The sequence below is a fragment of the Symphalangus syndactylus genome, chromosome 11 (genome assembly GCF_028878055.3).
Source record: "Symphalangus syndactylus isolate Jambi chromosome 11, NHGRI_mSymSyn1-v2.1_pri, whole genome shotgun sequence".
NCBI lineage: Eukaryota > Metazoa > Chordata > Mammalia > Primates > Hylobatidae > Symphalangus > Symphalangus syndactylus.
In genome coordinates, this window is record NC_072433.2 from 24,730,573 (window position 1) to 24,758,539 (window position 27,967).

A 27,967-nucleotide genomic window follows, 5' to 3' on the forward strand; every position below is an offset into this window, starting at 1 on the left:
CCACTCCTCCATCCCCCGCATCCTCTGACAACTATTACTCTACTTTCTGAATTTATACATTTGTCTGTTTTGGATATTTCATACATATAGGAATCATACAACACATGGCCTTTTGTGTCTGGCTTCTTTTCTTTACCATATTTCCAAATTCATCCACGTTGCAGTATGAATCAATACTTCATTCCTTTTTATTGCCAAATAATATTATACTGTGTACATATATCAGATGTTATGAATCCATTCATCAGGTGGTAGATATTAATATTTATGTTGCTTCAATTTTTCAGATATTATAAATAATGCCTATACATATAAAAATATAAACTTTTGTGTGGACATATGTTTTCATTTCTCATGGGTATATACCTAGGAGTGGAACTGATAGGTCACATGATAACCATGTTTAACCTTTTGAAAATGGCCAGGCTATTTTTCAAAGCAACTGTACCATTTTACATTTCTACCGGCAACATTTCTTCACATCCTCATAATTTGTATTATTTTAAAGTAAGCTTTTTTTTTTTTCTTTGAGACAGAGTTTCGCTTGTCTCCCAAGCTAAAGTGCAATGGTGCAATCTCGGCTCACTGCAACCTCCGCTTCCCGGGTTCAAGCGATTCTCCTGCCTCAGCTTCCCAAGTAGCTGGGATTACAGGCACCGACAATCACGCCCGGCTAATTTTTGTCTTTTTAGTAGAGACAAAGTTTCACCATGTTGGCCAGGCTGGTCTGAAACTCCTGACCTCTAGTGATCTGCCTGCCTCAGCCTCCCAAAGCGCTGGGATTACAGGTGTGAGCCATCATGCCTGGCCAAAGTAAGCTATTTTTAAATGCCATTTATTGGCACCCGAAATAGAACAGATCTCAAAAGTTCTATACAGAAAGCTACGTGCTTACTTAACTCACGCTCTCAGTAAACTGGATAAATCCCAGGATTTATTTATTTATTTATTTCTCTCTCTCTCTCTCTCTTTCTTTCTTTCTTTTTGAGATGGAGTTTTACTATTGTTGCCCAGGCTAGAGTGCAATGGCGCAATCTCGGCTTACCGCAACCTGCCCCTCCCAGGTTCAAGTGTTTCTCCTGCCTCAGCCGCCCAAGTAGCTGGGATTAGAGGTATGCACCACCATGCCCAGCTAATTTTGTATTTTTAGTAGAGACGGGGCTTCTCCATGTTGGTCAGACTGGTCTCAAACTCCCGACCTCAGGTGATCCGCCCACCTTGGCCTCCCAAAGTGCTGGGATTACAGGTGTCAGCCACCGCACCTGGCCACCCAGGATTGATTTCTGAAGCCTCTTTCCTAATGCTCCTAAAACAATGCTGATATTTTCAATGCTGAAACACTAATGATTGTCCTGAGGAAGAAGGGTGGGCAGTGTGTGAGGTAATACATACTCACAGTCCATGTGAAAGATGAGTTTCAAAGATACACACAGAGATTGCTTAAAAATTAACACTTGACACATTGCCAAGTTAGCAAAAATAAAACAAAAATCAAGCATGAGGTCAGCATACTATTAAGTTATAAACAGGGTTGATATGTAGTGAAAGAATTTTCCAAAGGTAGGCCTGGTTCTCCTATACTTGAGAACACTAGGAAACTCAGCCCTTGCATCTTGGGAACAGAAAGAATGAGGGCACTATGATTGATTATTTTTACCTGTGGCAAAAATGTAGACTTCAGAGCCAGAGGCACAAATCCAAATCCTGATGTTGTCATGAGGTATTTGAGTCACTTTGGGCCAGTTACTTAACATCCTTAAGCCTCAGTTCCCTCATCTGTAAAATGAGGAGAATAATTCCTAACTTGCAGGGTTGCTGTGACTAGCACATAGATACTCAATAAATGCTAACTTGTCATAATAAATGACAATAATTACTTACTGTCATTTCTCTTTACATCCAAGGCAATCTTGGAAAGTGAAAATAGCTAACAGTGAAGTAGCCAGTTCATCTTTTACTTACATGTAAGTACTAAACTGTTAAACATTCTGATGCAAAGTTGAATGTATCAATCTTTGATTAATAGAGGAAACCATTGGACAGATATTCCAAAAACGAAGCTAGTGTAAAACTCAAGTGTTGGCCGGGTGCAGTGGCTCACGCTTGTAATCCCGGCACTTTGGGAGGCCAAGGCGGGCGGATCACGAGGTCAGGAGATCGAGACCAGGGTGAAACCCTGTCTCTACTAAAAAAATACAAAAAATTAGCCGGGCGTGGTGGCGGGCGCCTGTAATCCCAGCTACTCGGAGAGGCTGAGGCAGGAGAATGGCGTGAACCCGGGAGGCGGAGCTTGCAGTGAGCCGAGATTGCGCCACTGCACTCCAGCCTGGGCAACAGAGCAAGACTCCGTCTCAAAAAAAAAAAAAAAAACTCAAGTGTTGTGGGCTTTGAAATGCAATCTCTGGCTTGGGACAGGGAAAGGAGGCATTTTATATATATATATATAATCACCTGCACTGTAGTAAGATAAGGTACAACAGACTGGGAATCCCTGTAAAATGGCTTGATCCCAGCTCCATCACTCTCCCAACTTTTGTGACTGTAGGCAAGTCAATTCTTCAGTTATAAAAGATGAGTTGTAGGCTGGGCGTGATGGCTCACACCTGTAATCCCAGCACTTTGGGAGGCCAGGGCAGGTGGATCACCTGAGGTCAGGAGTTTGAGACCAGCCTGGCCAACATGGTGAAACCCCGTCTCTACTAAAAACACAAAAATTAGCTGGGCATGTTGGTGTGCGCCTGTAGTCCCAGCTACTTGGGAGGCTGAGGCGGAAGAACTGCTTGAACCCAGGAGGTGGAGCGTGCAGTGAGCTGTGATCACGCCACTGCACTCCAGCCTGGGCAACAGTGAGACTGTCTCAAAAAAAAAAAAAAAAAAAAAAAGATGGGCTATAATATCTAGTCTTATTATATTTCAGGCTTGTTGACAGAAGCAAAGCTTTCTAGATAAGTAAGCATTATTTCATTTTAATAAATATTATTGACGATCATAATACATCTTTTTAATTTTTTTTTTGAGACGGAGTCTTTCTCTGTCGCCAGGCTGGATGGAGTACAGTGGCACAATCTTGGCTCACTGCAACCTCCGACTCCCTGGTTCAAGCAATTCTCTTGCTTCAGCCTCCCAAGTAGCTGGGATTATAGGCACACGCCACCATGCCTGGCCAATTTTTGTAATTTTAGTAGAGACAGTTTCACCATGTTGGCCAGGATGGTCTTGATTTCCCGACCTCGTGAGCCGCCCGCCTCGGCCTCCCAAAGTGCTGGGATTACAGGCGTGAGCCACTGCGCTCAGCCTTTAAATTTTAAAGATACAACAACATGGCCAATTTCTATCATCATTTGAAAGTTCTAGAGAAGTAACCTAGTATACTGGGGGAAAAATAAGATTAAGATTAAGATTAAGAGACCAAGAACATGGTTCAAATTATTTGCAGTGTAATCTTGAAAAAGGAACTTATGTAGGCTTAGAATTTTCACCTATAAAATGGGGATATCTCACATCACATCCAAAAATTAGCTCAAAATGGATCACAGACCTAAATGTAAGAGTGAAATCTGTACAACTCTCGGAAGTAAACACAGAAATAAATCTTCATAATCTTGGGCTAGGCAATGATTTGTTAGAAATGATATCAAAAGTGCAAGCAATGAAAGAGAAATTAGGTGGGGTACAGTGGCTTACACCTGTAATCTCAGCATTTTGGGAGGCTGATGCAGGCAGATTACTTGACCCCAGGAGTTTGAGACCAGCCTGGGCAACATGGCAAAATCTTGTCTCTACAAGAAATACAAAATTAGCTGGGCATGGTGGTGTGCACCTGTAGTCCTGGCTACTTGCTACTTGGGAGGCTGAGGTGGGAGGCCAAGGCTGTAGTGAGCCTGGGGAGATCAAGGCCGCAGTGAGCCAAGATGGCGCCACTACATACCAACTTGGGTGAGAGTAAGACCCTGTCTTAAAAGAAAAAAAAAGGCCACACGCGGTGGCTCACACCTGTAATCCCAGCACTGTGGGAGGCAGAGGCAGGCGGATCATGAGGTCAAGAGATCGAGACCATCCTGGCTAATACAGTGAAACCCTGTTTCTACTAAAAAATTACAAAAAAATTAGCTGGGCATTGTGGTGGGAGCCTGTAGTCCCAGCTACTCGGGAGGCTGAGGCAGGAGAATGGCGTGAACCTGGGAGGCGGAGCTTGCAGTAAGCCGAGATCGTGCCACTGCACTCCAGCCTGGGCAACAGAGCAAGACTCTGTCTCAAAAAAAAAAGAAGAAGAAGAAACAGAAATTAGACTTCATCGAAAGTAAAAACTTCTGTGTTTCAAATGACACCATTATGTAAGAGAAAAGACAATCCACAGAATGGCAGAAAATATCTGCAAATCATGTATCTGATAAAGGACTTTTCTCCAGAATATATAAAGAACTGTTATAACTCGATGATAAGAAGGAAAAAAAAAATTTAAGAATGGGCAAAAAGGCTGGGTGCAGTGGCTCATGCCTATAATCCTAGCATTTTGGGAGGCCAAGGCGGGGGGATCATCTGAGGTCAGGAGTTCGAGACCAGCCTGGCCAACATTGTGAAACCCCGTCTCTACTAAAAATACAAAAACTAACTGGGAGTGGTGATAGGCATCTGTAATCGCAGCTACTCAGGAGGCTGGGGCAGGAGAATTGCTTGAACCTGGGAGGTGGAGGTTGCAGTGAGCCAAGATCATGCCGCTGCACTCCAGCCTGGGCAGCAGAGTGAGACTCCATCTCAAAAAAAAAAAAAAAAAAAAGGCAAAGAATCTGAATAGACACTTCTCTAATGAAGATTTACAAATGGGCAATGAACTCAAAAAAAGATCTTCAACATCACTAGTCATGAGAGAAGTGCAAATCAAATCACAATGAGATACCACTTCACACCCATTAGGGTGGCTATGTGAAAGCTGATCAAACAAATTCGGTCATTTGTCATACCCAACTAAGAGTTGAGAGGCCAGGGAAACAAAGCATGCAGTCACTGCACGTAATATTGCCCCAAAAGTGTAATTCCCTACAAGCCCGGCTGCTGAAACTCCCTATTGTGACCTAAAACCAAGAAATAAAAAAAAAAAGAAAAAAGAAATTTAAAAAAGTAACCTAAGATCAGTTTTATCTCATAGCTACTGAAACAAACTAGCTGCAACTCTAACACTAGTTTTACCCACCACTGTCACTCCTCAGAGCTTGTCAGCTGCTCAAAACTTTACTAGTGCCAATGAACTTTCATTCTGGATTAGTATGTAACATTTCTCCTTTTTATAAAATCTCCAAACTTCTTCCTCTTCTTTTTTTTTTTTTTTTTTTTTGAGACAGAGTCTCGCCCTGTCACCCAGGCTGGAGTGCAGTGGCCTGATCTCAGCTCACTGCAACCTCCACCTCCTGGGTTCAAGTGATTCTCCTGCCTCCAGAGTAGCTGGGATTACAGGTGTGCACCATCACACCCAGCTAATTTTTGTATTTTTAGTAGAGATGGGGTTTCACCATGTTGGCCAGGCTGGTCTCAAACTCCTGACCTCAAGTGATCTGCCTGCCTCAGGCGTGAGCCACCGTGCCTGGCCAAACCTCTAAACTTCTCTTTGTTCTTCAGACATATGGAAGACCATCCTGCCTGTGTATGCCCTGAATTGCAATTCTTGCTTCTGCAAAAATGTTTTAAATTTAGAGATTTGTTCTTATATTTTATTTGATTTTGACATACGTGGTGTCAGAGTGGGATTCCAAAGCTGACTCACCTTGGGAAAAATCATCGGCCCTTAGAACTATGACATAAGGTACTACATTGAGGGCCTTTGAGCACCCTCTCTACCACGAGTCAGCTAGGTGTTCCCTGGTGAGTCTCCTGGATGGCACTCCTGATTTGGGTAAAGTTCTGTTTTGTTTGGGATTTGCTTAGAGAAGGGTCTTTCCTCCTCTTGTTTGGCGGGAGGTCTCTCTGGTTGGGAGATCTCCTGTTGGGGAGGACTCTTTTCCTCCTTGCAGACCTCAGCTGCGAGGTCTGAGTGAAGAGCTATTTTTCCTCCAGGTTGAGGCCTGGGTGAAAGGATTTTTCCATTTCCCTTCAGTTGGGAAAGGCAGCCGATCGTCCTCTTGGTAAGTACATACTTTATTTTCCATCAGCACTTGCGTTTATTTGGCTTTTGCATATTCAACACTTACATTTAATTGGCTTTTGTATATTCAACATTAAACCGAGTCACCTAGATAAGTTTAATTACAAATGGGCTCTCAAAGTTCAAAGACATGCCAAGATATATTTTGAGATTCCAGCTGGTAACATGTTCAAACATTATAGGGATCATGCAGTCTGTTGTTCTTAAAACTAAAAGACCATGGCAATAAAATCATACATTCCAAATAAGACTCATATCTCAAGGGATATCTTGAGGCTAAAAAAACAAAACCCAACCCGTACTCAAAGACTGACTAGCTATAAAATACTATCTCAAAGTTGGTTGAGACTCTCCTCTTTGGAGCTTACCCCTCCCCTTCTTAGAATTCCTTCTTTCTCTCTTGCTCTAAGCTAACTCTTTTTCCAAAACTCCTCAGCGAGGCTGGCATGCTGACTATTTAAGTAAAAAACATGTAAAAACTAGCAGATATTTTTAAAAATACTATTTTGACCTTCGTGCTATTTCTTAAAAGCAAAAAATAAAATTCTCATATAAAAGACCCCCTTCCCATACTAAAAGGAATGAGGAGATTCTTATCTTAAAGGGCAAAAAATTGAGACCAAGACAGTACTTTATAGACAATGTTGAAAAAAAAAAAATCTCTTGGCTGGGCGCGGTGGCTCACACCTGTAATCCCAGCACTTTGGGAGGCCAAGTAGGGCAGATCACGAGGTCAGGAGATCGAGACCATTCTGGCTAACATGGTGAAACCCCGTCTCTACTAAGAAATACAAAAAATTAGCCAGGCGTGGTGGCGGGCGCCTGTAGTCCCAGCTACTCGGAAGGCTGAGGCAGGAGAATGGCGTGAACCCAGGGGGCGGAGCTTGCACTGAGCCGAGATTGCGCCACTGCACTCCAGCCTGGGCGACAGAGCGAGACTCCGTCTCAAAAAAAAAATTTTTTTCTCATATTCAGGTTGCAGTGAGCTTTAATCATGCCACTGCACTCCAGCCTGGGTGACAAAGTGAGACCCTGTCTCAAAAAATAAAAATAATAAAATAAAATAAAGAACAAAAGAAAAAATAAGAATATAAATATAAATAAGGCCAGGCATAGTGGCTCACACCTGTAATCCCAGCACTTTGGGAGACCGAGGCAGGCTGATTGCTTGAGCCCAGGAATTTGAAACCAGTCTGGGCAACATGGCAAAATCCTGTCTCTACAAAAAACACAAAAATTAGCTGGGTATGATGGCATATGCCCGTAGTCCCAGCTACTTGGGAGGCTAAGGTGGGAGGACTGCTTGAACTCCAGGAGGTGGAGGTTCCAGTGAGCTGACATTGTGCCACTGCACTCCAGCCTGGGTGACACAGTCAGACCCTGTCTCAAAAAAAAAAAATTAAAAATTAAATAAATGAAATAAAATTTCTCAGATTCATATTTCAGAGGCTCCACTTTTGCAGTATCTTGCTACATGGATTTATAGGTCACACATCACTGCATTTAGCATTTTCTCCCCTTAAAAAGGCCAGAGATAACTCTCTCCTTCAACTTTGTCATCAGCTCCTGAAACTTTTCTCCAGTTCTAACTCTGCCATTATGGCCTGACACGAAAATGTTTATCTTAATGGCCTAAAAAAGCAATGTTTTCCTCCAATATAATTTGATTCTGTATTCCTCACTTTCCTTGATGTATCTAAATTGTTACTCTTATAACCTAGACCCATTCTTCCTATGTCAGATAGAATTCAAACAATCTTTTCATCAGGTTTGACTTCCAGGTTATCTAAATGAGATTCCCTTTAGAAAAAACAATCACACTGTAAGAGGTTTTTCTTTACCTTTTTGGTAAAGAAAAAGAGTTTACATTTTACCATGATAATTTTCTGTATTGCCTTTATTATGTTTTTGATCACTTTAAAAAAACTGAGCTTTAAAAGGATTAAGGTTTTAACATCCATGTAACTTTTTTTTTTTTTTGAGATGGAGTTTTGCTCTTGTCGCCCAGGCTGGAGTGCAGTGGCATGATCTCAGCTCACTGCAACCTCCGCCTCCCGGGTTCAAGAGATTCTCCTGCCTCAGCTTCCCAAGTAGCTGGGATTACAGGCACCTGCCATCATGTCTGGCTAACTTGTATTTTTAGTAGAGATGGGGTTTCGCCATGTTGGCCAGGCTGGTCTCGAAATCGTTACTTCAGGTGATCCACCCGCCTCAGCCTCTCAAAGTGCTGGGATTACAGGCGTGAGCCACCGTGCCCGGCTCTACATTACTTTTAAAGTCTTTTGATTATCACGCTGGTTAAATAAATGGCTATAATTTTACAGTAACCTGTAATTCTGTTTTTTTCCCCCCTTTCTTTCTAAGAGATGGGAGGTCTTCCTATATTGCCCAGGTTGGCCCCAAACTCCTGGGCTCAAGAAATCCCCCCACTTGGCCGGGCGCGGTGGCTCAAGCCTGTAATCCCAGCACTTTGGGAGGCCGAGGCGGGCGGATCACGAGGTCAGGAGATCGAGACCATCCTGGCTAACACGGTGAAACCCTGTCTCTACTAAAAATACAAAAAATTAGCCGGGCGTGTTGGTGGGCGCCTGTAGTCCCAGCTCCTCGGGAGGCTGAGGCAGGAGAATGGCCTGAACCCGGGAGGCGGAGCTTGCAGTGAGCCGAGATCGCGCCACTGCACTCCAGCCTGGGTGACACAGCAAGACTCCGTCTCAAAAAAAAAAAAAAAAAAAAAAAAAAAAAGAAATCCCCCCACTTTAGCCTCCCAAGTGGCTGCAACTACAGGCACATGCCACTATGGCCAACTGTAATTCTGTTTTTATCAAATATTTTCAGCCTTTTAATATCTTTGAGAAACTTACCCAAAATCAAACCTAAGTTGTCTTTTTTTTTTTTCCCTCAGAGACAGTCTTGCTCTGTCACCCAGGCTAGAGTGCAGTGTGCAATCTTGGCTCACTGCAGCTTCTAACACTCAGGTTCAAGTGATTCTCCCACCTCAGCCTCCTGAGTAGTTGGGACTACAGGAATGCACCACCATGCCTAGCTAATTTTTGTATTTTTTGGTAGAGATGGGGTTTTCACCATATTGGTCAGGCTGGTCTTGAACTCCTGTCCTCAAGTGATCCACCCACCTCATCCTACCAAAGTGCAGAAATTACAGGTATGAGCCACCATGCCCAGTTCTGGTAACTTTAAAATCAACAGACTCAATACAAATTTCCAAGAGGCTAATAAAAAAAACCTGATAGATTCATAAAACTACTAATAGAGATCAAATAGTAGTTAATTATGAGATTAAGTAACTAATGTTTTATGACTTTTATTTAAAACGTTGTTACTTTGGCCGGGCGCGGTGGCTCACGCCTGTAATCCCAGCACTTTGAGAGGCCGAGGCGGGCAGATCACGAGGTCAGGAGATCAAGACCATCCTGGCTAACACAGTGAAACCCCGTCTCTACTAAAAATACAAAAAATTAGCCGGGCGTGGCGGTGGGCGCCTGTAGTCCCAGCTATTTGGGAGGCTGAGGCAGGAGAATGGATTGAACCCGGGAGGCGGAGCTTGCAGTGAGCCGAGATTGCACCACTGCACTCCAGCCTGGGCGACAGAGCGAGACTCTGTCTCAAAAAAAAATAAAAATAAAAAAAAATAAAACATTGTCACTTTATGCAAATATTTTGTTTCCTCCATTTAAAAAAAATTTCTCTTAAGCTATGTATCATTTCCAACAAGTTGATAAAGTGTACTTTTGTAAACAAAGATAAAAACATATTTTTTCTTTTCCTTACTTAATCCCTCCAAAATTCAAAAACTATTTCTAAATATTCTTAGGACAATATGGTTATTTACATAAACCCAATAAAATTCTGCTCTTAAATGTTAGTTATATTACCAAGGCTTTGACTAAAATGTCATATTTAAAAATACACATAAAATGCCTGACTTCAAGGGTTCCCAGCCTTATAGTAAGTAAATAAACCTGTCACTTTCTGGCAGGCCCAGAAACTTTAAGACTATAAATAAATGTAAAGTCTGCCTTGGTTTGGCTTCCCAGCCTCAAGATCGTTTAAATGTGAGATTCCTATATTTCAATAGGAAATATTTTATTTTTCAATGTAAAAAATAAATTATGTTCCCAAAAGAAAGCTATAATATATGCCTGTTATTAGAATATAACTCTGTACATTGTTTTCAAGTTATCGTTACCTGTTTTTGAGTAGTCTAGGTCCTAAAATCTCCCAAGTTCCTACAATCCAAGTTTCTTCCATAAAATTACTAAAATGGGAATTGCTCTGTTCCTAAAGCCCTATAAGCTAAAACCTGAGAAATTTTTATAAACAAGTTTTGTGCCTGTCAGCCTGATGTTTAGGCCACATAGAAAGTTCACCAAACTGTCCAATGTCCTAACCAGTGACATTCAAACTACAAACCAGTATGAGAAGTGGACATTGTCCAGGCTGCAAACAGCTTTCCCTAAGATATCAAAACAAGACTCCACATCATCATGAGACCCTTACTTCCCTTAATGCTCCCTTTTCATTTGATAAGATGCTGTAATTAAACTTTCACAGTCAATAACTGTTACTGATAACCTGACAAAACCTGACCTAAACAATCCTTTTAGGACTAGGCTTGGTGGCTCATGTCTGTAATCCCAACACTTTGAGAGGCCATGGCAGAGGGTAGTTTGAGTCCAGGAGTTTGAGACCAGCCTTGGTGACATAGTGAGACCCTGTCAAGAAAAGAAAAGAGAAGAGAAGAGAAGAGAGAAAGAAAGAAAGAAAGAAAGAAAGAAAGAAAGAAAGAAAGAAAGAAAGAAAGAAAGAAAAGAAAAGAAAGAAAAGAAGGAAGGAAGGGAGGAAGGAAAAAGAAAAGAGAAATGAAAGAAAGAAAAGAAGGAAAAGAAGGAAGGAAGGAGAGAGAGAAAAAGAAAGAAAGGAAAGAAGGGAAAGAAAGGAAATAAATAAGGTAGGAAGGTAGGAAGGAAGGAAGGAAGGAAGGAAGGAAGGAAGAGAGGGAGGGAGGGAGGGAAGGAAATTAATTACATTTTTAAAAAAATCCTTGTAGTCAGACCAAATCAGAATCCAGCTCAGGTGCTACACAGTTTATGCCTGACCCTAAGCTCATGAATAACAAGCAGTCCCACCCAGAAGATGTAGATATGTACGGCACACTAGAAACTGAAGCAGACTGCAAAGAGAGACTGCATAGACAACTATGAGATGTGTGAAGTTGCAAATAATTATTTTAAAAATCATGTAATCAAGATATGAACACCAATGAGATTAAAATCTGAAAATATGTACGTGTGTATATACATACACATATTTATACATATGCACATGTATATCTGCTCTAGCTTTTCTGAATTAATGTCAGTTAAATTGGAATGGTACGTGGAAAGATGTGTTCCCTGTTTCGTTTTGTTTTTTTCCGTTTCCTAGAATAAAATATCCATGCTTTATGGCAAAAAAAAAAAAAAAAAAAAAATCCTTTTCGTCCACCTAGCAGAAAACTTGTACAATATCCATAACACAACTTACTGTTCAAATTGTACTGGTGGTCCCTTTTCTAAAGTCGGCAATTTTCTGTTTAATGCAAGCAAGTCATAAAATACTACTTAATGACAACTACAGGTCTCACCCAGTTTCCAATATGGTTTTTGTTTTTGTTTTTGTTTTTGAGACAAAGTCTCGCTCTTGTCCCCCAGGCTGAAGTGCAATGGCGCGATGTTGGCTCACTGCAACCTCCACCTCCTGGGTTCAAGCGATTCTCCTACCTCAGCCTCCCGAGCAGCTGGGATTATAGGCGCCTGCCACCACACCCGGCTAACCACCATGGTCTTTTAATTTGTTTAGTTTGTTGCCCTTAGTCTTGGGCTCTTAGTTCAAAAGCATTTTACAAACTAAATTTATTATATTGTTATTTTTTATATTATAACTTTTAAGGTTTTTGTTGTTGTTGTTATTGTTGTTTGCCTTTTTTTTTTTTTTTTTTTGAGACAGGGTCTCACTCTGTCACCCAGGGTAGAGTGCAGTGGTGTGATCATAACTCACTGCAGCCTTGACCTCCTGGGCTCAAAAGACCCTCCTGCCTCAGCCTCCCAAAGTGTTGGGGTTACAGGTGTGAGCCACCATGACTGGCCAGCTTTGTTCTTACTGCTTGTTTAATCTTTATAATGCCAGCTCTCTCAACGAAGTAATGTTAACCCAATCCTTCAAGATGATTGCTAATGCTTGCAGAATTGTTAAGACACAACTTGATAAATGACTCTAGAACAATGTACCCTAAGAACACTCTTCCTTCTGGACTCTGTTACTCAAATGTGGCCCAGGTCGCTGACATAAGCCCCCATACTTCCCCGCTGATATGGGACAGAGACAATCAGAACAGGTCCATCCTAGCTCCGAGGGACAATTAAGCTAACTTATAAGTAGTTAATTGGCAATGCTTTCAAAAAAAGATCTCAATCAAAAGGGGAAAATGTGAAAGTGGATCATATTAATTGGGTCATGCCTCTCATATCCAACTAAAATGGAGTTGAGAGACCAGGGAAGAAAAAAACAGGGCACATAACATTGCTCCAAAAATATAATTCCCTACAAGCCTGGCTTTTTAAACTGCCTGTTGTAGCCTAAAGCCAGTTTTATCTACTAGCTACTGAAACAAACCTACTGTGACTCTAAGGACTCATTTTACCCACTGCTGTCACTCATTAATCAGAGCTTGCCAGATCTCCAAAACTTTGCTAGTCCCAATGATCTTTCTCCAGAACAATATGTAACATTTCTCCTGTTTACAAAACCTCCAACCTTCTCATTGTTCTTCAGACATATGGAAGACCACTAGGTCTGCGTGTATGCACCAAATTACAATTCTTGCTTCTCAAATAAGATGTTTTAAATATAGAGATTCACCTTTATATTTTATTTTACCTTGACAGCTTTGATAAAAAGACAGACAATAACAAGTATTGGCAAAGCTGTAGAAAAGTTGGAACACTCATACATTGCTGGTAAGGATGTAAAATGGTACATCTGCTTTGGAAAATAGTCCAGCAGTTCCTCAAAAGGCTAAATATAGACTTACCATATGACCCAGCAATTCCACTCCTAGCTATATGTATATACCCAGGGGAAATGAAAACATATGTTCACACAAAAACTTGTACACAAATGTTCCTAACAACACTATTCATAATAGCCAAGTCTATGGCGATACCACCCCAAACGCACCCGATCTCGTCATAATAGCCAAAAAGTGGAAACAATCCAATTGTCCACCAATTAATGAGCTGGATAAATAAAACATGGCTAAGCAATACCATGGAATATTATTCAGTCACAAAAAGGAATGAAGTCATAAAAAGGAAACCTCAAACCTCAAAAACATTATGCTAAAGTGAAAGGAGCCAGACAAAAAAGACCGCATATTGTATAATTCCATTTATATGAAATGTCCAGCATAGGCAAATCCACAGAGATTAAAAAGTAGATCAGTGGTTGCCAGGGGTTGGGGGAGTGAGCAAGGGGAAGTGACTTTTCATGGGTGTGAAATGATAAAAATGTTTTAAAATTATATAGTGGTGATGGTTGCACAACTCTTTAAAGACACTAGAAACCATTGACTTGCACGTTTTAATTGGGTGAATTTTAGGGATGTAAATTACATCTCAAATAAGAAGTTTTAAAAATGGAGATAATGTCTACTTCCCAGAACTACTTAGAGAATTTACCGAGAGAGCATATATGAGAGACGTTCTCTAAATGCTTATTTGTTAATTAAGTGGTACAGAAACCAGGTCAGGATGTAAAAGAAATGTTCCCTTTTCCAGGACATAAATGGAGATGATAAACTTCGCAAGACTGCATTCCAAATTTCCATGCCAGGTCCAATTAGATGATCCTTCAAGGGATAGAATTATTTTCAGTTAATGGTTTCTCAACTTATTTTATTTGAGGTAGAAATCTGAGAATGAGATAGAGATTCAGTCCCTGACAAGTTAAGACTTGTAATCCTGCTCAATTTGAAACTCTGTGAAAACAATTTCATCTTGTATCTACCTTCCCCTTTCTGGGCTTTTGCCTTCCCTCGGCTCAGCTCTTTTGCCAGAAATGAAAGCTCTTCTCTGAAAGGAAGAGGGTGGAAGAGCTAGTGTGATTTGTTTGGGCATGTCAAGATGGCTAGATCTCTTCACTCTACACACTGGCATGCTTTCACCTCCCATGGTTGGCCCACAGCCCAGGTAGTTTTTTTTTTTTTTTCTTTTAAAAGAATGCTGGTAGTTTTATCCAAAGATCCTTCTGACACTGAGAGGGACCACTTGGATCCCTGAAATGCATCTGTTGCTTTCAAAATACCCTTTAAATAATTGAAAGTGACTGAGAGGACATATGAACAGATATACAGTATAGAAATAATCTGGCTATAGGCAGGGTGTGGTGGCTCATGCCTGTAATCCCAGCACTTCAGGAGTCTGAGGCGGGCGGATCACCTGAGGTCAGAAGTTTGAGACCAACCTGGCCAACATGGTGAAACCCCGTGTCTACTAAAAATACAAAAAAATTAGCCGGGCATGGTGGTGGGCACCTGTAGTCCCAGCTACTTGGGAGGCTGGGGCAGGAGAATTGCTTGAACCTGGGAGGTAGAGGTTGCAGTGAGCCGAGCCCATTGCATTCCAGCCTGGGTAACAAGAAAGAAACTCCGTCTCAAAAAAAGAAAAAATGAAAGAATCTGGCTATAATGTCTTATTGAAGAATATCACTTATTTATCATTTTCATTATTGAACATCTATTTCAAAACTAAAATATGAAAAAATGCCCAAACATCTAATGTACACTATGGGAATCTCAAGGATGTATCCTTTATTTTCTTTTTGAGATAAGGTGTCACTCTGTCACCTAGGATAGAATGCAGTGGTGCAATCATGACTCTCTGCAGCCTCAACCTCCTGGGCTCAAGTGATCATCCCACCTAAGCCTCCTAAATAGTTGGGACTACTGGTGCACACCAGCACACCTAGCTAATTTTTATTTTTGTGTGTGTGGAGACAAGGTCTCACTATGTTGCCTCGGCTGGTCTCGAACTCTTGGGCTGAAGCAATCCTCCCACCTCAGCCTCCCAAAGTGTTGGGATTACAGGCATGAGTCACTGCGCCCAGCCTTCAAGGACATTTTTCTAACTCCCATTTTCGAAAAAAGAAGGGCTTCTGCCTTTTACCTTATATACTTCATTCTTGTTGAAATTTTTTAAAAACATTGAGAATGTATTACTTGTATAATAGTAATGATAAAAACAGTGAAGAAAGAATATACAAGGAATACAAAAGGGGAGACATTTATCTTGGTCTGTCTAAGATTAAGTTCTCTATCTGTAAACTCTGTAGGGTAACTGGAACTCAGCGACTTTATACATAATTGTCTGCCTGAAGAAGCTGTTATTGAGTACCTGGGAGAAGCTGCTAGAATGACTAAGTCAACCACTGCTTCTCAGTAAGAATAAACAGAGATATACACAGTTTTTCCTAAAATTAAATTGAACTCCTAGGGTATTTAGTTCTCAGATTGCTGTGATACATAATATAGACATCAGAAATTTCTAAGTCAGGCATCAATATACAGCTGTTGAATGAATTGCTGTATTTTATTCTCTTCTGCTCTCCACCTAGACTGCAAAGTTGGTAAGACTTTATAAAAGAAATATAAAACATCAATAAATTAAGCAAAAAGTATACTATAACTTCCACATGGAGCCATTTGGGCAGCTCAGAAAAGGAAAACTAAAAATACACAGTCCCCACAACTGAATGCTACTCAAACCACAACCAGGCACTCCCCACCCTGTACTACAGGACAAGTGGGCTGGTCTTGTCTGACTGGGAGCCCAGAATGGCTTTGTTCCTGTAGTGCTTTAGGCCCAGGCAAACTACATTGGCAATGCAGGTGGGAAAATTCAGTTTTTTTCTTTCTTAATGGGAAACTCATCTGAAGCCTTGGCTTTTAAGTGCATATTACAAACACCAAAAACATCAATTAGTTCAAACTTGTCCATCATCTTGGGGAGCTGAGAACAGAAATTACGCCTCTACCCCTCATGTTCTTCATCACCAAATTAGCTAGTAACTGATTTGCACACCAATGAAAATTACTAAAAACAAACACAACACCAACAACTGCGATTTTGATAGCAGGCCCTAGAGGCTAATGAGCTCAGTGGGTTAATCAACTAAGATGCTTATTCCAAACAGCAAGGTGGTCACATTAGAATGACATGCCACCCATTCCCAAAAATCCAGTCTTAAAAAAAATAAATCAATGAAAAACATCTCCTTGACAGTAGTACAGTTTCTTGGGGAAAGTACATGATGACTTGTGTTCTGAGACTTCTGAATTATAAGCACCTTAGATTCTTGCTTCTTTGATTTATCTGACTTCCATAAGCACAACTTATGGTCATGTGGCCTCCTGGACCCCCAGGCCTATCTCAATTCCTGCCCTCTTTGGCCTCTCTGCTGCAGGTAATTACTTTCTCTCTTGAAACCCATTACTCTTAGAGCTTTCGTTCTCACCTAGTTGTCTTTTACCACGTTGGGTGGTCATTTTGTCTCTTTGAAGAATCCTCTTTTTGCTTTTGAACCTAATCACAACTTGCAGTTAATCTAAAGTGTTTTGTATATAGGAGATATACAAAATTTTTGTTGAATAAAGAAAGAATTTGGCTGGGCACAGTGGCTCATGCCTGTAATCCCAGCACTTTGGGAGGCTGAAGTAAGAGGATTGCTTGAGTCTAGGAGATTGAGCCTGGGCAACATAGTGAGACCCCCATCTCTACAAAATGTTTTTTAAAAAATTAGCCTGATGTGTGTTGGCATGCATCTGTAGTCCCAGCTACTCAGGAGGCAGAGGTGGTAGGATTGCTTGAGCCCAGGAGTTAGACGTAACAATAAACCATGATCATGCCACTATACTCTACCCTGAGTGACAGAGCAAGACTCTGTCTCTAAAAAAAAAAAAATTCCAGAATTCCAAGGCTCAGGGCTTCTTCGCTATATGATTTCCCATCTGCATGCTCTCTTAAGCTTCAAGTACTAAGTCTGTATAGAGCATATCCACATTAAACTCTGAAAGAACTAGCCAGTAAGAACCTGCACTTACCTTTGTGCTCACTGACAACCTTGCCTCTGGGAGGTAAACAGAACACATCAACGTGAAGAATGGCATTACTGCATCAATGCCCTTTGCTACGTGACTTGGTAGTGGGTCCCACTAACGGGACAGCATATATTTCTCTATCCCTTGACTTTTGGGTTGGGCCTCATGACTTGCTTTAGCCAACAGAATAAGGCAGAATGATAGGATGTCCGCTCCGAGTCAGGCCTGAGGAGCCTCTGGAATTTATGGTTTCTCTTTGACACTTCATGGTTCTCACCAGGAGCAGAACAAGCCCTGGTAAGCTACTGGTTCAGGGATGATCAGGAACATATGAAGCACAGCTACCACAGCTAGCCTGAGACCTGCTGGGAGGGGCCAGCCACCCAGCCAAGCCCCACTGAACCTTCAGCGGGTCTACAGATGTGTGAGTGATAATAAATGATTGATATTTCAGGTTACTGAGTGTCAGGGTAGTTTGTTGTTGTTGTTGTTGTTTTCTGAGAAGGAGTCTTGCTCTGCTGCCCAGGCTGGAGTGCAGTGGTGCGATCTCGGCTCACTGCAACCCCCGTCTCCTGGGTTCAAGCAATTCTCCTGCTTCAGCCTCCCAAGTAACTGGGACTACAGGCACACGCTACCATGCCCAGCTAATTTTTCTATTTTTAGTAGGGACAGGGTTTCGCCACGTTGATCAGGCTGGTCTCAAACTCTTGACCTCAGGTGATCCACCCACCTCGGCCTCCCAAAGTGCTGGGATGATAGGCGTGAGCCACAGGGTAGTTTGCTAAATATCAATAACTGACAGAATCGACCTACTCAGGCTTCAGAAGTGAGAAGTTACAGAGATCACCACATTATTACCTAGTCATCCAACAGTAGATGTAATAGTGAAGATTCTGATGATGATAACAACACTAAAATATTAATAGCTAACACATATTGAACACTGTATGCTAAGCAGTTGCAAGAAATTAACTCATTTAATCCTAACGTTAAGCCCCCTTTTTATCAATAAACATTTTATGATAGAATAGTGAACTAATATTGACACTTTATTATCAACTGAAGTTTATAATTTACTCAAATTTCCTTAGTTTTCCCCTAATGTCCTTTTTTTTTCTTTTTTTTTTTGAGACGGAGTCTCACTCTGTTGCCCAGGCTGGAGTGCAGTGGCATGATCTTGGCTCACTGCAACCTCAGCCTCCTGGGTTCAGGCAATTCTCGTGTCTCAGCCTTCCAAGTAGCTGGGATTACAGGTGCCCGCCACCACACCTGGCTAACCTTTTTTGGTGTTTTTTTGTAGAGACGAGGTTTCACCATGTTGGCCAGGCTGGTTGCAAACTCCTGACCTCAAGTAATCTGCTTGCTTCGTCCTCCCAAAGTGCTGGGGATTACAGGCGTGAGCCACTGCTCCCGGCCCTAATGTTCTTTTTCTGTTTCAGAATCCCACCTATCACATTACTTTTAGCCATCATATTTCCTTAGGCCGTGACAATTTTAGCCCTCTCCCCTCTTATTAAATTTTATTTTATTTTGGCCAGGCACGGTGGCTCATGCCTATAATCTCAGGACTTTGGGAGGCCGAGGTGGACAGATCACCTGAGGTCAGGAGTTCAAGACCAGCCTGACCAATACGGAGAAATCCTCGTCTCTATTAAAAATACAAAATTAGCCAGGTGTGGTAGCACATGCCTGTAATCCCAGCTACTCGGGAGGCTGAGGCAGGAGAATCGCTTGAACCCGGGAGGCGGAAGTTGCAGTGAGCTGAGATCGCGCCATTGCACTCCAACCTGGGCAACAAGAGCGAAACTCCATCTCAAACAACAAAAAATATTTTTTATTGTATTTTTTTGATAATAGTTTTATTGAGCTATAACTCACATACCATACAATTCACCTATTTAAAGTTCATAACTCGGCTGGGCGTGGTGGCTGACACCTGTACTCAGGAGGCTGAGACACAAGAATTGCTTGAACCCAGGAGGCAGAAGTTGCAGTGAGCTGAGATTGCACCACTGCACTCCAGCCTGGGCGACAGAGTGAGACTCCATCTCAAAAACAAAGTGCATAACTCAATGGTTTCCAAGCATACTCACAGAGCTGTGCAACTGTCACCACAATGAATCTTGGAACATTTTCATCACCCCAAAAAGAAGTCTTGTATCCTTTACCTATCACCCTCAATTATTTCTCCTTTACTCCAGCCCCAGGAAAGTACTAATCTATTTTCTGTCTCTAAAAAATTGCCTATTCTGGACATTTCATATAATTGGAATCATATAAAATGTAGTATTTTGTGGCCAGTTTCTTTCACTTACCATGTTTTCAAGGTTCACCCATATTGTGGCATGTATCAGTCCTTCATTTTTATAGCCAATAATATTCCATTGCATGTATATACCACATTTAGTTTATCCATTCATCAAATGATGGTTGTTTGAGCTATTTCCACCTCTTGGCTATTGTGAATAATACTGCTGTGAACATTCACACACAAGGTTTTGTGCAGACATATGTTTTCATTTATCGGGTATATTCCTGGGAGTGGAATTGCTGGGCCAAGTAGTAACTCTATGTTTATCTTTTTGAGGAACTGCCAGACTGTTTTCCAAAGTGGCAGTACCATTTCAAATTCCTATTTAGTTGCCTTTTCACAGATAACAAAAAATTAAAGCCCACAGGGATTAAGTAATTTGCCAACGCATGGGAATGGGGTGGCCCACCCAGGTGGTCTGCCGACTGTACCTCGCTGATGGAGCCAAGGGAAACTGAGTTAACTCTGACCTCACCATGTCTGCTTCTGGACCTTTTGGGAAGGGTGCCTTATTCTCTACATCCTCTCTAGATTTGGAGCCCACAAGTCAAAGGGGATGTGGAGAACAACAAAGAACCATAAAAAGAGAAATAAAGTTACTGCAAAAAAATGTTTTGATAAGAAAATATTTAATACCCTGAGTTCTTTTAGCTTAATGAGAGAGCAAAGGTGCATATAGACAGTAGTTGAGGCTGGGCGTGGTAGCTCACGCCTGTAATCATAGCACTTTGGAAGGCCAAGGTGGGTGGATCACTGGAGGTCAGGAGTTCGAGTCCAGCCTGACTAACAAGGTGAAACCTTGTCTCTACTAAAAATATAAAAAATTAGCTGGGTGTGGTGGCGGGTGCCTGTAATCCCAGCTACTTGGGAAGCTGAGGCAGGAGAATCACTTGAATCCAGGAGGCAGAGGTTGCAGTGAGCCGAGATCACACCACACTCCAGCCTGGGTGACAGAGCGAGACTCTGTCTCAAAAAAAAAAAAAAAAAAAGACAGTAGCCAACTAACATAAAAGGTTAATGTGGTAAGAGCTCATGTGTGAGTCATTCTTTACCTCCTTGAATTAGAGGAAATAATGATTTAATCTATAGAATAAGTAAACATTAATAAAAACTTCCTCATCATTATGAGACACCGAAACTCTATAGGGACCCTTTGGAAACCCTCCAGGAATATTATTATTATGACTTAAAGTGTCCTAGCTAGGAGGCAGGAAGATGGACAAAATGACCTGGCCCTAGGACTTTAGAGATTTTGTGCAAATAAACACGATACAGTCTCTGGTCCACAGACTTAAAGTCCTTTAACCAGGACTGACTTACCCTGAATTGCAGATAGATATACAAAAGTGTCTTCATGTTCCAAGTTTTCCAAGAATATCTGGAACCACAAAATACAGCAGTGATAAGATTTACAAAGAATAAGGAAGATTTAAGAGGCTCCCTTATCAGCAGCTCAAAGGAGTAAATGCTTTGCTTCTTGTTTTTCTTAGCTAGAAACTGGTCTGACAGAGTTTTGTAGGGGAAATGGCATATATGCTTAAGTCTCATTTTTATAACCATTAAAAAAGTATAGAGACTGGGGGAGATACTTGTATTCTTCCAGCAGTAGTCCTGGAAACCGATGGAAGAACAATCCTCAACATTTTTCCATGACAGCCATGGTGAGTAACATTCTCACATATGGCATGACAGACTATGGGCTGTGACACACAAGAGACAAGGTTTGGGGTTATGTGCAATGGATGGCACATTTGCTGCAATTTGATCCTTTTCTCTTGCACTCACAAAGCATATGGAAGTGCAAGTGAGATAGAGATGTTATTATTGAGATAACTTTGAATCTGTTCTAATTTATTTTTGAAAATCTTGTAAATTTCAGCACTTTAATTAACATTAGTAACAAATTACTCTCAAAATATCTTACAATTTAGGAACCTATCAGGGGTATCAACTACAGTGAGTACAGCTTATCTGGAAAATACTACATGATATGTTAGCTTTAGGCCCCAACATGAAAGCCAGAGAAAGGAAGACGGAAGTGTCTGCTCCATATATAATGCTGTGTTCTTCGCTGGCACAGTAATTCTTGACACCAACTTGATGCTGCTGGTCTCTACATCTGAAGTATGTAGGGAGAGCCTAAAATTATCCCAGTTAGGAGGATGGCCAGTTTTGAAGGTAGGGAATCTTTTATGGAGTAAGCAAGGGAAGCTTAATTTAGGGTAATGGCCATGGAAATAAAGAGGATAAGATACATTTGAAAGACTTCTTGGAAAAAAGAATTGACAGGACTTGGTGACCAATTATGTACAGCAGAAGAACGTTTAATGAAGCTAAAAAAAAAATTCCAAGATGTTCATTGCATTCACCTTCAAATAAGTGTATAAAAGGATATTTAAGGCCAGGCATGGTGGCTCATGTCTGTAATCCCGGCACTTTGGGAGGCTGAGGCGGGTGAATCACCTGACGTGAGAAGTTCAACACCAGCTTGGCTAACATGGTGAAATCTCATCTGAACTAAACATACAAAAATTAGCTGGGTGTGGTGGTGGGCACCTGTAATCCCAGCTACTTGGGAGGCTAAGGCAGAAGAATCACTTGAACCCAGGAGATGGAAACTGCAGTGAGCTGAGATCGCACCACTGCACTCCAGCCTGGGCGACAGAGCGAGATCCTGTCTCAAAAAAACAAAACAAACAAAACAAAAAACAGCTATTTCACCACGATGAAGGGAGAGAAGAGGGGAGGAGACCCAGTTTTGCCCAGTGCCCACTAAAGATGCCCAGAGAAAACAGGTGGCTTATCTGGGCTGGGTCACAGTGCTGAAGCAGACTTATTTACCACAAAAGGTACTTTCCCATCTCTGGGAATTTGCTCATGCTGTCCCACCCCTCTTTCATCTGCTCAAACTTTACCATTTTGTTATGGCCATATTAAGATCTACATCCTCCATAAGATTTCAACTTTCTCTTTTTCCTGACTGCCCACAGCATTTCTTCCATGCAAAAATTTTGAAGGATGGGCGTGGTGGCTCACGCCTATAATCCCAGCACTTTGGGAGGCCGAGGCAGGTGGATCACGAGGTCAGGAGATCAAGACCATCCTGGCTAACATAGTGAAACCCCGTCTCTACTAAAAATACAAAAAATTAGCCAGGTGTGGTGCCAGACACCTGTAGTCCCAGCTACTCGGGAAGCTGAGGCAGGAGAATGGTGTGAACCTGGAAGGCGGAGCTTGCAGTGAGCCGAGATTGCGCCACTGCACTCCAGCCTGGGGAACAGAGCGCGATTCCGTCTCAAAAAATTGGCACTCGGTTCATATTCAATTGAGGAGTTTAAGTCTTTCCTGTGTCTAAATAAGTCTTTCCTGTGTCTAAGTGTTGCCTCCTCACAAAATTCACAAATTTCTGGAGGGTGGTCCAGAACAGCTCTTGACACATAGTCCAGGCTCCAAAAATACTTGAGTTGAATGAATGCTCCTGGACGGCTGCCCCACCCTGTGCTCATGTGTCTTTACAGTGTGTTCTACTCACCTTGAGAAGCTTCTCTTGCATCTCAAGGGCTTTTGCTTCTCTCTGCTCTATCCAGCGGGAAAGAGTACGCAGGGCAGCAGCCCGTGTTGGAATTTGAGGGTCATAAGCTGACAAAAGAACCTCTTGGAGTTGTTCTGTGGTTACGCTTCCAGATTTCTGACTTGTAGTAGAGCTGGGCTCATTGACTCCTTGAGGAATGATTGGAGCATTTGACTGCAGGCCTGTCTGGGGGGCTATCTCATGGCTCTGCTGTTGTTCAAGGTGGCTATAAGCTACATCAGTGGGTCTTTCACGACTGGTTTGTTGCTGCTCTTCTATTTTCCCTTCCAGATCTTTTCTGTTCAGTGTACTTCGGGCAGCCATGCTGATGGCCTCAGTGGCAAAGGCTCCATGGGTAGAGATGGTGATGCGGAGATCAACAGCGAGTTCTTGGATGACAGGATCAGGGTATGTGTTGGATACATTCTCCAACAGAGGCAGCAACTGCTTCAGAACAGCAAAATCACTTGACTTCAACTACAAAATGAAATAAAAAACATGTCAAACCCAAATTAACACAGCAAATTTCAATATGACCTGAGCACCGGGAAACATATTCTGAAAAAAAGGGGTAGGGATCAAATCTTGCTCATGGTGTAATCAGTGTATTGCCTGGGTCCAGCACTGAATACCATTTGTTGAATAATCATACCTAACATTTATTGGACACTTATCATATACAGGTTCTTTTCTAAGATAAAACACACACACACACACATTCATATCCCTGTGATATAATGACTATTATTATCTATATTTTAAACAGGTGGAAACAGAACGGTTAAGTAACATGCCCAAGGTCACAAACTGGAAGATAGTAAGATGTGAACTCAAGAAACTGGGATCAGAGCCCACACTCTCACCCAATACCCTACACAGTCTCCCTTGCAAAGATAAGGCTGTTCTTAACTACATGATCTAAAGTGGCCAGTCAGTATACAAGTGCACCATAGATCTGGAAGGGATCAGGGAGAAAATGGGAAGAAAGGGATTTCTTCTGGAAAGTGGAAGTGAAAATTATATAACATTTTATTCTCCATGGAAGCTTTGTCCGAATAATGTCATATGCCTTACTACTAAGAAAGGTGCATGAGTGTTACAGCTCTTTTAGAATTTGTCTAGCAGGTTTTCTAGTCTTCACTGGAAAGCACCCCCCTCACCTACTGCCACCCAAAAGGTGTATGTGCAATCAATGAAAAGTAAGAATCAATGGTAATACTTTTCTGTTTGAAAACACTGGAGAAATTATCAGATGAGGCTTCAGGAGGCCCTGAAAATTTGAATACCTTAAGGATCTTAAATCCTTTTTATTGGCCAACATGGCGAAACCCCGTCTCTACTAAAAATACAAAAATTAGCTGGGCATGGTGGCGTATGCCTGTAGTCCCAGCTACTCGGGAGGCTGAGGCAGGAGAATCGCTTAAACTCGGGAGGCAGAGGTTGCACTGAGCTGAGATCACGCCACTGCCCTCCAGCTTGGGCAACAGAGTGAGACTTTGTCTCAAAAAAAAGAAAAAAAAATCCTTTTTATCTTTATTTTTTTCTTTTATTTTTGGAGACAGAGTCTCGCTCTGCTGCCTAGGCTGGAGTGCAATGGTGCAATCTCGGCTCACTGCAACCTCCACCTCCCGGGTTCACGCCATTCTCTTGGCTCAGCCTCCCGACTAGCTGGGACTACAGGCACATGCCACCATGCCTGGCTAATTTTTTATATTTTAGTAGAAATGGGGTTTCACCATGTTGGCCAGGCTGGTCTTGAACTCCGAACCTCAGGTGATCCACCCACCTTGGCCTTCCAAAGTGCTGGGATTACAGGCATGAGCCACTGTGCCCAGCCAAGACATTTTCAAATAATTGTACTAGTATTATCATTATGCTAAACTTCATTCAGTGCCTCTGTTATATTGTGGACTTTTTTAAAGCATCTAAAATGAGAATAATTTATCTATAGTCTATTTGGCCTCTTTTTCATTTCTCTTCTATATAACAATTTCTTCTAAAAAAAAAAACCAGCCAAGACAAATAGATCAATGGAACAGAATAGAAAGGCCAGAAATAGACCCAGATAAATAGAGTCAACTGAACTTTGACAAAGGAGCAAAGGCTTTAAATGGGAAAAAAAAAATACAGTCTTTTTTTTTTTTTAATTGGAACAAGTGTCAGTAGAAAAGAAAGTTTTCTCAACAAATGGTGCTGGAACAACTGGCATGCACATGTGAAAAAATGAATCTAGACACAGACCTTGCACCTTGCACAAAAGTTAACTTGAAATGGATCATAAACCTATCAAATACAAAACTATAAAACTCCTACAAGTTAACATAGTAGAAAATGGAGATGACCTCTTAAAAGCAATGACCTTTTAAATACAACACTAAAGGCATGATCTATGAAAGAAACAGTTAAAAACCTGGACCTTATTAAAATTAAAAATGTCTGCTCTGCAAAAGAAACTGTCAAGAGAATGAGAAGACAAAGAATGAGAGAAAATATTTGTAAAGACTTACCTGAAAAAGGACTAATATCCAAAATATACAAAGAACTCTTAAAACTCAGTAAGAAAATGAACAACCTGACTTAAAAATGGGCAAAAGACCTAAACAGATAGGTCTACCAAAGAAGAACACCCTACCAAAGAAGACATACAGATGCAAATAAGCATAGGAAGACATACTCAGTGTCGTAAGTCATTAGGGAATTGCAATTTTTTCTTTTCTTTTCTTTTCTTTTTTTTTTGAGACAGAGTCTTGCTGTCACCCAGGCTGGAGTGCAGTGGCGCGATCTTGTCTCACTGCAGGCTCTGCCCCCCGGGGTTCACGCCATTCTCCTGTCTCAGCCTCCCGAGTAGCTGGGACTACAGGCGCCCGCCACCTCGCCTGGCTAATTTTTTATATTTTTAGTAGAGACAGGGTTTCACTGTGTTAGCCAGGATGGTCTCGATCTCCTGACCTCGTGATCTGCCCGCCTTGGCCTCCCAAGTGCTGAAATTACAGGCATGAGCCACAATTTTTTTTTTTTTTGAGACAGAGTCTTGCTCTATGGCCCAGGCTGGAGTGCAGTGGCACAATCTTGGCTCACTGCAACCTCCGCCTCCCAGGTTCAAGCGATTCCCCCACCTCAGCCTCTTGAGTAGCTGGGACTCCAGGTGCGGCCACCATACCTGGCTAATTTTTGTATTTTTAGTAGAGTCAGGGTTTTGCCATGTTGCCCGGGCTGGCCTCAAACTCCTGACCTCATGTGATCCGCCCACCTCAGCCTCCCAAAATGCTGGGATTACAGGCATAAGCCACCACACCCGGCCTCCCACCCACCCCTCTTTGCATCCACAGAGTTCTCAATCCTGGGCATGGCAGAAGCACCTTGATCCCTCCCTGATCAAGGGTGTGACCTGGGATCCCTGGCCTCGGGCTGGACAACCAGGTGCCCACATCCTGCATGGGGGTATTTACTCATTGAACATCCAGCCCCTGGGGTTGTCCAGGGAAATGCACTGGGTGGCAGCAGATATCTGAGGAGTTTTTTTATTTTTTTTGAGATGGAGTTTCGCTCTTGTCACCCAGGCTGGAGTGCAATGGCATGATCTCAGCTCACTGCATCTTCCACCTCCCAGGTTCAAGCGATTCTCCTGCCTCAGCCTTTCAAGTAGCTGGGATGACAGGCGCCCGCCACCACACCTGGCTAATTTTTTTATATTTTTAGTAGAGATGGGGTTTTGCCATTTTGGCCAGGCTGGTCTTGAACTCCTGACCTCAGGTGATCTTCCCACCTCAGCCTCCCAAAGTGCTGGGATTACAGGCATGAGCCACCATGCCCAGCTGAGGAGCCTTTTTTTTTTTTGAGAGGGAGTTTTGCTCTTGTTGCCCAGGCTGGAGTGCAATGGTGTGATCTCGGCTCACTGCAACTTCCGCCTCTTGGGTTCAAGCGATTCTCCTGCCTCAGCCTCCCGAGTAGCTGGGCTGGTCTGGAACTCCTGACCTCAGGTGATCCGCCCACTTTGGCCTCCCAAAGCACTGGGATTATAGGCGTGAGCCACTGGCACCTGGCCAAAGCTCTGAAAATCTTTAACGATGTGTATAAATGAGCACAATGAAGACAATTCCAGAAATAGATGGTTTAATCTCAAAAGTAAAAAGAATTATAGAGAACTAGTCAGCTTAGTTAACTGGAAAGTCATTTTCTTTTTAAACTGTAAAATTGGAGGCACTGGGGTTTGCAAGTAAGGGCTTTTTTAGCCAGTTTGATCACCTGCATACAAGCAGTTGAAGGATGCCTCTCCACTCTAGGGAAATTCTGAGAAAAGACTGGATTACCTAGAGGATAATCAAGTGAAAGCCTGTGAAAACAGGAAGCATGGCTCTCCTTTGCCCCTGATAACACATGACTAACATTCACAACACTCCCATGGGTGTGCCCAGATCTGGAGGTTGCTCACTATGGGTGAGGGCAGTGTTCTTCAACTTTTTGAGCCCATGCCCTTTTGAAAAAACAAAACAAAACAAAACAAAACAAATCATGCCTCCTTCATTAGACATCATCTTTCCTTTCTTCCTTTTATTCTTTCTTCCTTCCATTTATCCATCCATTCAAAAACTGTCAATTAAGTACCTACTGTGGCAGGTTTATTAAATATGGCAGAAAGTAAGACATCTCTAAATGAGGCTGCTTGAAAGCAACGGCAATTAAGGATTGTCTGCTCTTTGGAGTTCTATATAACACTTGAAATAATGGGAATTTTCCCAAGCAGTTCTATAGAGCACCCAAATTGGGCTCGGTGAAGAAGAGAAAGGACAGCATTCTAGC

General features: G+C 42.0%; 1 protein-coding gene and 1 non-coding gene across 6 annotated transcripts in view; one reads left to right on the forward strand and one right to left on the reverse strand.

The window, feature by feature from the left end:
* TANGO6 (transport and golgi organization 6 homolog) overlaps positions 1-27,967 on the reverse strand; it is a 263,274-nt gene that overhangs the window by 150,499 nt on the left and 84,808 nt on the right. For 2 of the 5 annotated variants that reach the window (XM_055298416.2, XM_055298415.2), the window contains exons 13-14: positions 23,129-23,644; positions 20,917-20,974 (exon numbers count right to left, since the gene is read on the reverse strand). In XM_055298416.2, coding sequence (XP_055154391.1) covers positions 20,917-20,974; positions 23,129-23,644 — 574 coding nt within the window. Of the gene's footprint in view, positions 1-9,849; positions 10,867-11,648; positions 14,040-20,916; positions 20,975-23,128; positions 23,645-27,967 lie in introns of those variants that run through there. The other 3 variants (XM_063611558.1, XM_055298417.2, XM_055298418.2) reach the window with 3 other exon arrangements.
* LOC129457891 (U7 small nuclear RNA) lies at positions 24,259-24,322 on the forward strand. The gene has a single exon (XR_008649432.1). It is a non-coding gene; the product is annotated as a U7 small nuclear RNA (small nuclear RNA).